Source organism: Pollachius pollachius, assembly GCF_949987615.1.
Source record: "Pollachius pollachius genome assembly, chromosome: 5".
Taxonomy (NCBI): domain Eukaryota; kingdom Metazoa; phylum Chordata; class Actinopteri; order Gadiformes; family Gadidae; genus Pollachius; species Pollachius pollachius.
The window spans coordinates 28,922,145-28,931,606 of NC_136938.1; the positions used below are offsets into that span (position 1 = coordinate 28,922,145).

A 9,462-nucleotide genomic window follows, 5' to 3' on the forward strand; every position below is an offset into this window, starting at 1 on the left:
TACTTTTGAAAACAATTTAAACACTTTTAAATTGAGTCAGTACCAAATGTTTCAAAGCTTTTCACTTGAGGTGAAGACCCACCTTAGCAGAGACACGATTAAAATGTTTTCACTACACTAGTTGTGTTTATTAGTCAGTTCTTTTATTAGCACAATGTCAACAGTGATTTTTCAAAGCTGTGGTCAAAAAAAGATTAATCATCCTGTGACTTGTATTCATCAGAATGAAAAAGTTGGCCTCCTTAACATGGAGCTGCGAGATTGTGTTGACAACTGATGATTAAAAGCAACAAAGCACAAACAAATCATCACCATATCGTGTTCCACCAGCTGCCATGGGCAGGTTGAGTGGCAGACCCTTTCCTGTGGTTTGACTGCTGTCTTCTCCAAGTCCACCACAAACACACAGCTCCACAAACACACACAGCTCCAGAAACACACACAGTGCTGCTCCACAACACACAACTAGCAGAGGAAGGCACTAAATATACGGTCGTTTTCTGTACACGAAATGTCCAAAAGCATTATTGGTTTATCGAAAAAAACATGTGTTGATAATGTCTCGGTAAAAACAGTGGATTAAAAAGTAGATGCAATAAAGTGTAATAAACCATCAAATATTGCTGAAACAAGAATAGGAGATCTGGCCTACAGGTGATCTTCAAGAGGCGGGCTGTGTTCAGAAGAAGGTCCAGAAGGAACATCACTCTTATATAATAAAAGTCGTACATTCTAGATAATACAAGTATGATTCTCTCTCTTCAGTCTTTTCTTGGTCTGAGTCACAAACGCTTCTTTGACCTCAGAGTTGGAGTGAGATCCTCGTCCCTCCCGTTATTCTCTAACAATTTACACTTTTTTGAGCTCTGAAGATATATGTAGATGACCATAAAGCTTAACAAGACCAGAAATCAAAACTATCATCGTACTTATTATACTTCCATTGAAGATTACAACTTTAAACAGCAATCCGTCATTTTGTTTGTTCTTGATCCAGCATTTACCAACAACCAAGTCAACAAACAAGTCTCCTGACCAATCGTGTCGTTGTACCGGTCTAGTCAACATAGGGCATGTCTGTACAGACTCAACGTAATGCTAACTAACACGGCTAATCAGTTCCCGTTAGCACATCTTAAAGTGTAGTGACAATGAAGTGTCCAGAACCGTAAGCAGAGTGTAATGATACTTGACTGAAAATAAGCAGTAGTGTGTGTGTGTGTGTGTGTGTGTGTGTGTGGGGGGGGATGCAATACCAAGACACACAGATCGTATAATGACAGATGAATACATGAATACTTCACCTTCCTGTATCTGACTATAGGTGAATAATTTTATAGCCAAAGGAAGGTTTTAAATAAGAGGAACTAACTCCTAATTACTGAGCCGTGAAAGTAGTCATAAAGAAATTGAAAATATAAAAAATTAAAATAATAAAATCCCACAATTTCATAACAGCCTAGAGATTGTGAACAAATCCCATCGCCCTGAACCCCTCTGAGCCTCGCTCCAGGCCCCTGAGTCCCTCTGAGGGGCCCCTGAACCCCTCCAAGCCCAGTCTCCCCTAGGCATCCCGGGGCCCCTAGACGTCCCAGGGCCCCTATGCGTCCTCGGGGCCCCGGGTCCCCAGACGTCCCGGGGCCCCTAGACGTCCCGGAGCCCCTAGGTGTCCCGGGGCCCCTGGGCGTCCTCGGGGCCCCGGGGGGTCATGGCGGCGCCCTCGCGGCGCAGCGCGGCGTCGAAGCGCAGCGTGACCTCGCAGCGCACCATCAGGGTGTCGTCCTTGACGTAGGCGCGCTGCTGCAGCTGGTTGAGGTGCAGGAAGGTGACGTAGCCAAAACCCTTGGGGTTGCGCTGGATGGTGGGCCTCTGGAAGGCCTGCAGGTCGGGCTTGGTGTCCATCTCCTCCATGTGGTGCTGCCCCTCCGCGCCCTGGTCCAGCACCGCCAGCCTGATGGTGCCCTGGAAGGGCCAGCTCAGCTGGGCGTCGTAGAGGCCCTGCATGGTGTGCACGAACAGGGAGATGAAGTTGGAGCAGCGCGGGGCGTTGGGTGCCTGCAGGTGCAGCCTGAGGCAGAGCTTGTAGCCGGGCCGGCCCGTGTAGAAGCCGGGGCTGTGTTCCACCACCGGCACCCCCTGCTCCTGGTTCCGCAGCAGCGCCGAGAACCCCCGCAGCTGCCACACGAAGACCCCCTGGCACTGCTGCGCCTCCAGCTCCTTCACCGTCTCCTCCAGCAACGCCACCCGCCGACGCAGCTCCGCCAGCTGCCCGCCCTGCAGGGGACACACCAAGACCCCGTCAGCCTGGAGCCCGTCTCTCTAGAGGCTAGGGTTACCTGCGTCTCTAAGGGGCTAGGGTTACCTGCGTCTCTAAGGGGCTAGGGTTACCTGCGTCTCCACGGGGCTAGGGTTACCTGCGTCTCTAAGGGGCTAGGGTTACCTGCGTCTCTAAGGGGCTAGGGTTACCTGCGTCTCTACGGGGCTAGGGTTACCTGCGTCTCCACGGGGCTAGGGTTACCTGCGTCTCTACGGGGCTAGGGTTACCTGCGTCTCTACGGAGCTAGGGTTACCTGCGTCTCTACGGGGCTAGGGTTACCTGCGTCTCTACGGGGCTAGGGTTACCTGCGTCTCTAAGGGGCTAGGGTTACCTGCGTCTCTACGTGGCTAGGGTTACCTGCGTCTCCACGGGGCTAGGGTTACCTGCGTCTCCACGGGGCTAGGGTTACCTGCGTCTCTACGGGGCTAGGGTTACCTGCGTCTCCACGGGGCTAGGGTTACCTGCGTCTCTACGGGGCTAGGGTTACCTGCGTCTCTACGGGGCTAGGGTTACCTGCGTCTCCACGGGGCTAGGGTTACCTGCGTCTCCTTCCCGATGATCAGCTCTCTCAGCTGGTGGTCCTGGGTCACCAGGCGGCCGTCCATCTCCCGGAGCAACTGGCTGACCTCGCCGCTCTGGCACAAGACGGCGCCGCTGCCCCCGCTCCATATGGAGGAGCCCCGGGGGCCACAGGGGCCCGGGGGGGGCCCCGCGGCCCCCTGGTCCTCTGAGGACGAGCAGGACGCCCCCGGCAGCCACAGCGATTTGGGCGTGGTCTCGCCCAGGCTCATGCTGCGCACAAACTCGGCCATGTAGCGCATGTGCATCTGGGTGAACTCCTGCGTGTGCTGCGCCAGGTTGTGCCGCTGCATCTGAGGGACCAATCACAGCGCGCCATGAGGCTGAGGAACCAATCACAGCGTGTCATGAGGCTGAGGAACCAATCACAGCGCGTCATGAGGCTGAGGAACCAATCACAGCGCGTCATGAGGCTGAGGAACCAATCACAGCGCGTCATGAGGCTGCACCCGGCCCAGGTCACCCTGAGGTGTGCTTCTTACCCGCTCCTGGCAGCCGAAGGTGCTGAAGGGGCAGGCGATGGGTGCTTTGGGGCAGTCGGTGTCACAGTGAGACTCCATCTGCAACACAGCGGACATCAGTCACTGGAGAGCGCACACATCCACCACGCATTACAGGAACGGCCCCACTCTGACGGCCTAAGGAGCAGGCAGCCATGGTTTCCCAACGGGCGTCTGAAGCAGCTCCCAGTAGACCTCCCTCTGTTATAACTCAGCATGTGTCTCAAGTGGATGTGACGCTAGTTCTCCATTCAGCCCCACCCACCTGGTCCCTGATGAGCTCCAGGCCGCAGTACTGGCACTTCACGTTGGCGAACGGACACTGCAGCTCGTGAAGCTGGAAGACAAGAAGGAGACCAGAGGCTCAGGGGAGCACCTTTCATCATTTATATCAATCAATGATTCAATACATCAGGCTGCTGACTTCCACAACTCCTCTCCGCTGTCAGTGAGTGGATGTGTGGCCCTACTGGCCTGAAGGCAGCAGGGTGTGAGTGGATGTGTGGCCCTACTGGCCTGAAGGCAGCAGGGTGTAAGTGGATGTGTGGCCCTACTGGCCTGAAGGCAGCAGGGTGTGAGTGGATGTGTGGCCCTACTGGCCTGAAGGCAGCAGGGTGTGAGTGGATGTGCCGGGCAGGGATGGGCGATATACCGGTAGTAAAATTTATACCGGTATATTTTTGAAAGAGATATGTAGTTGAGACAATATCGCCATACCAGTATATTACATATTATTTTGATGTTGCCTTGCGAGCGCTATTTTATAAGGCTGACCGCTGCTCTCTGAGCCTACAAGCCATGTTCAGCTGCTCAATCCCGCCCTTACATGTATGCAGTGTTCTCCCACCCACGCTACGCATCAAAACTAACTTTGAACAAAAACATGGCGGACACGGTGGTAGAGAGTACGGAACCCGTAAAGGAACATGGGGCAAAAAAAAAGTTTTTACAGTTTCTCGTGAGCACGAGCAAGTATCTGGTGCTCACGAGAAAGTATCTTGTTCGCACGAGAAAGTATCGTGCGCATATCACTGGCTGTGTGTGTGTGTGTGTGTGTGTGTGTGTGTGTGTGTGTGTGTGTGTGTGGACGAGCGAGGAGAGCGAGCGGTAGCGTGCGTGTCAGTTTAGTGAAGTAATGAACGAGTAATGAGTCCAGTTGTGTGTAATAAATGTGTGTGTGGGCACACACAAGCTATAATCATTCAAATGAATGTGCTTTATTTTTATCTCTCACTATTGGAGCACGTATACTCTCTTGCCTCCAACTACGAGATGGTTAGTTTCACACCTTTCCTGCCGTCGGCTTGTTTAATTAATAATGAATTATATTTGATAATTCACCGTTGCTAATGATAATTGACCGCTGTCAAGGGAAACAAAGGATTTTTTGCAGTAGTCCGGTAACTTGTCAACCCCAGCGTCTTTGGTCGCTGGGGTTAGGGTTAGGGCAAAACTACACACTTTACCCGTTTTGTTCAACATATCGTTCTAATATCGTATATCGCCATTCGAACAAAAGATATGGAGACATGAGTTTTGGTTCACATGTGAGAGGCCCTACCTGCTGCTCCTCGTAGACGAAGCTGGCCACGCAGTCGGGGCAGGAGACGAAGCGGCGGAGACAGTGCAGGGTGGCGTGCTCCTCAAAGCTGCTCTTCAGCACCGCGTGCTGGCAGTGCGGGCACAGCAGGGTGGCGAAGGGACACTGGCCCACGTGGGTCTGGGAGGACATGGAGGACATCAGGTCAGCTGCTAGACTACACTCCTCCAAAACACAACATCACTGTTTCCAGCGGATATTCTCGCCTGCTTAAAGAACATGCTGCAGGCAAGAGTGGAGCCTCATTATTTGAGTGTAATTAGTAAGAAATGATAATCCAGTCAGCTATTAGAGTGAAAGGCGCTGTGAGAATATGAGAGAGTGCCTGCACATGCCTCTGCATGAGAGCTTTTCAATTGGTTTACATTAGGTCTGAATGAGCCGCTCCAGGCTTCCCTCTGACCAATCAAAGCATGTCTTCCCTTTCTTTTAGTAAAAGCTAGCTCTGTTCTGTTCCCTCTCTTAACTCATATGTACACCAGCTTGTTGTCACTTCACCAGACGCTACGCGTTCATACTGGTTCAGACTAGTTCAGCGGTTCTACCTCCAGATGCCTGAGCTCCATCTTGTGTTTGCAGCCGGCGTTGGGACAGCGAACCGTGAGGGACAGGATCTCCCTTTTGGCAAAGTTATCAGGAAAGAGCTGATCCTCTGAGAGCATCTCGTTGTCCACGGGACAGCGCTGGCCGGTGTCGCTACAGGAGGAGGAACGCATCATTCAACTAAACAAACAAGTTCCTCATGAGGACGGATCTGTTTGAGGAACCAATCCAGTTATTGTTGGTTTAAAACAAGGTATCATTTACTTCTTTGTACTGTTTGTTGTAGGAATCAGAACTTTTGTTTAATCACCTTCATCTGTTACAAGTTAAAAGCTATTTATTATTAGTGCCTTATCATAGCATAGTATCACATAGTATGATAATGAGAATCTATAGAACTATAGCGACATGTCGGCTAGAAACTACTAGTACATCCTGATGTTAATTATTGTGCACAGTCCAGGAGGCTGTAGAACAGCCTGTATTAATGCTACAGTCCCAGGCTCTGTAGAACAGCCTGTATTAATGCTACAGTCCCACAGGCCGTAGAACAGCCTGTATTAATGCTACAGTCCAGGAGGCTGTAGAACAGCCTGTATTAATGCTACAGTCCAGGAGGCTGTAGGACAGCCTGTATTAATGCTACAGTCCCAGAGGGCTGTGGGCCGGGCTGATCCTCAGCCGATAAGTACCGGATGGACTTCTGGATGCAGTGCTTGCAGAAGCGGTGTCCGCAGGGCGTCTGGATGGCGTTGCGCAGCGCCATGAGGCAGATGGGGCACTCGTATTTGCTCTCGAGGGGGGGGTCGAATTCCACGTCGTAGCCTTGCAGGGGGGCGGCGGACAGCAGGGAGGTGGGCGTGCTCCCGAACAGAATCCCCGAGCTCTCGGACGGGCTGAGCAGCGACTCCTGCTCCTTCTCCAGCATGGCCATCGCACAGCTGGACAGCTCCCCGCCGCCGCTGCGCTCCGCCTCCAGGCTGTCCTTCTCACTGTCGTAGCACGCAGCCATCTGCAGGAGCACAGAGCAACCGATCTAGAGCCACCTGCAGGAGCACAGAACTACCGATCTAGAGCCACCTGCAGGAGCACAGAACTACCGATCTAGAGCCACCTGCAGGGAGCACAGAGCAACCGATCTAGAGCCATCTGCAGGAGCACAGAGCAACCGATCTAGAGCCACCTGCAGGAGCACAGAACTACCGATCTAGAGCCACCTGCAGGAGCACAGAACTACCGATCTAGAGCCACCTGCAGGGAGCACAGAGCAACCGATCTAGAGCCACCTGCAGGAGCACAGAGCAACCGATCTAGAGCCACCTGCAGGAGCACAGAACTACCGATCTAGAGCCACCTGCAGGGAGCACAGAGTAACTGATCTAGAGTCATCTGCAGGAGCACAGAACTACCGTTCTAGAGCCACCTGCAGGAGCACAGAACTACCGATCTAGAGCCATCTGCAGGAGCACAGAACAACCGATCTAGAGCCACCTGCAGGAGCACAGAGCAACCGATCTAGAGCCGTCTTCAGGAGCACAGAGCTACTGATCTAGAACCGTCGGCTGATTGCCAGCCATACATAAACGACATAAAGAGGCGAACAGACAGAGAAAGCATCAGACGCATCTCATCCATGCAGCGCGTCACTCCACCCGGAGTGTTGTTGCTCCACCCGGGGGCGCGTCGCTCCACCCGGAGTGTTGTTGCTCCACCCGGGGGCGCGTCGCTCCACCCGGGGACGCGTCGCTCCACCCGGAGGGTTGTCGCTCCACCCGGAGGGTTGTCGCTCCACCCGGAGGTGCACCGCCCTGGACCCCACCCTGCTACTCGTGTTATCTAGCCTCAGCTCACGACCCCCATTCGGTCACAGGAGGAGGGGGTTCTGTCTGAAGGTTTAGGTTCATCTGGGAAAACATGATATAACGCGATCCCCTCCATCCTGGTGGTGTTTGGGTGGAGCGTCCCCGCCTGGCGAGGCTGATGCGGAACTAACAACATCCTCCCTGAAACCAGTGTAGAAACAAGTACCGAAACCAGTACAGAAACCAGTAGAGCTACTGGCCCTGACGGTCCCCATGACTGGTGACCGGACTCACCTCTCCTAGTCCTAACTCCAGTTTATCGCTCCACGTTAACGCGTTTCCGTAAACTCTCACCTCACAGGAGAAGTTTTCTTTTTTGTTTCCTGATCCTCCAGACGTCACGGAGGGGAAGTCCGTTTCATATTGGTACTCAAAACATAATGGTACAGCCCGTTAAAAACGGTACAGCCCATTCACTTTGGTTCAGCCCATTCACATTGGTACAGCCCATTCATGTTGCAACAGCCCATTCATAGACGTTGACCGCTCTAATATGGCGGCCATGCAGACTTGTCGCGATAGATAAATCGGTACATAGGCGAAAACCATATTGAACGAACACAATGACCGCTCCAATATGGCGGCTACAAAGATGAGTCACTTTATGAACCAACTGAACCAACCCGTGGAACCAACGCCACACGAGCTTTCCCGCGGTCGCCAAGACAACGCGGTGAGTTCCGGACGGCGCGCTCGTGCGCCCCCCGGTGGCGGGAGTTTTCACGGGCCGCCGCAGCAAAGGAGACGTAAAGATGGCGGACCTCGGGAACGATCATCCCGAGTCTTCGCTCTGTCGCGTCAACGGTCCCCGAAAAACACATTTCCCCGGGAGGATCCTGACGGTTCTGTGTACCCTCCTCCTGCTGGCGGACCGCGCCGGTGCCACGACCCACTGGGTGGTCACCGAGGACGGGAAGATACAACAACAAGTACGAGCTACTGGCTAACGTAGCACTGCAGGCTAGCGGCACAACACCGACAGTTGCTAGCCGCCAACTAGCTCATCTAGCTCCTGGATCTCCTCTATGTCCTCTATCTATCATCTACCATATGCCTCCTCCGCTGTAGCTGAGCTCAGACAGGGGTCCTCTTTTACCATCACTCACATGAACATGAACTGACTGAAGGGTTTGAGTCGCTAGCCGCCGTTAGCTGTAACGTGGCTAGCGCTGTCTGACACACGTACACGTCAACGGGAGGGTGCTGAACACGTACACGTTAACGGGAGGGTGCTGAACACGTTAACGTCAACGGGAGGCTGTTCAACACGTACACGTGAGGGTGTTGAACACGTTAACGTGAGGGTGTTGAAGACGTACACGTTAACGTCAGTGGGTTAAACGTACACGGTAACGTCTGTTTTCGGTCAGGGTCTTGATGTGCAGGTTGACCGGGTTCAGCCTCAGCTTGACGTTCTCCGTCCTCTGGACCTGCTCTAGGTGTCAGACCGTTACAATGTGTTATTCTGGCAACTCCATGATCCTATACAACACATCAGATGGTACATTTGCATCATAATTGTCTGTTACCTCTAAATAAATCTGTGTGTCATCGGCCAATGATGAATCATATAATAATATAATAATAAACATAATATACTGCTACGTTTTCCTCTGGCAATGACATTAAAGGTCTTTATTGTCCATCACTGACCACCTGAACCACATTGTTGCAGGTGGACTCTCCTCTGAACCTCAAGCATCCTCACGACGTGGTCATCTTCATGAGACAGGAGACCCGCGTTAACTACCTCAAGAAGCTGGAGGTGCTTTGAAACAACACAACCTAACAGTACATCCAGTCATGTGTCCTGTCCTGTTATCTAACCTCCTGTTGTTCAGCCACCAATGAGCTCTGATTGACTGCCCTGCTCTGGTTTCACACAGAAGCAACTTGTGGAGCAGAAGATCCACATCGAGGAGAACGAGGACCGGGACACGGGGCTGGAGCAGAGGCACTACAAGGAGGACTCTGACTGCATCCTGGCCAAGGTGCCTCTGGGGGATCTGGACCTCTACGATGGCACCTACATCTCCCTGGAGAGCAAGGACATCAGGTCAG

The 9,462-nt window shown here is 52.8% G+C and overlaps 2 protein-coding genes across 3 annotated transcripts in view; one reads left to right on the forward strand and one right to left on the reverse strand.

Moving 5' to 3' along the window:
- Positions 1–139: 139 nt before the first annotated feature.
- traf6 (TNF receptor-associated factor 6) lies at positions 140–7,752 on the reverse strand. Of its 2 annotated transcripts, none has more exons than XM_079736932.1 (8): positions 7,696–7,752; positions 6,232–6,551; positions 5,542–5,692; positions 4,958–5,116; positions 3,662–3,733; positions 3,379–3,456; positions 2,857–3,189; positions 140–2,274 (listed from the first exon to the last, which is right to left on the reverse strand). In XM_079736932.1, exons 2-8 carry the CDS (start codon positions 6,549–6,551, stop codon positions 1,663–1,665), a joined length of 1,725 nt encoding a protein of 574 aa, XP_079593058.1. In that variant the 5' UTR covers positions 7,696–7,752; the 3' UTR covers positions 140–1,662. The 2 variants fall into 2 exon arrangements, with proteins under 2 accessions (XP_079593058.1, XP_079593057.1); XM_079736931.1 differs by having other exon boundaries at positions 7,636–7,707.
- A 384-nt stretch (positions 7,753–8,136) lies between these two features.
- ttc17 (tetratricopeptide repeat domain 17) overlaps positions 8,137–9,462 on the forward strand; it is a 27,727-nt gene continuing 26,401 nt past the window's right edge. The window contains exons 1-3 of the mRNA XM_079736927.1: positions 8,137–8,330; positions 9,077–9,166; positions 9,288–9,457. Coding sequence (XP_079593053.1) covers positions 8,154–8,330; positions 9,077–9,166; positions 9,288–9,457 — 437 coding nt within the window. The 5' untranslated portion in view covers positions 8,137–8,153. The remainder of the gene's footprint in view (positions 8,331–9,076; positions 9,167–9,287; positions 9,458–9,462) is intronic.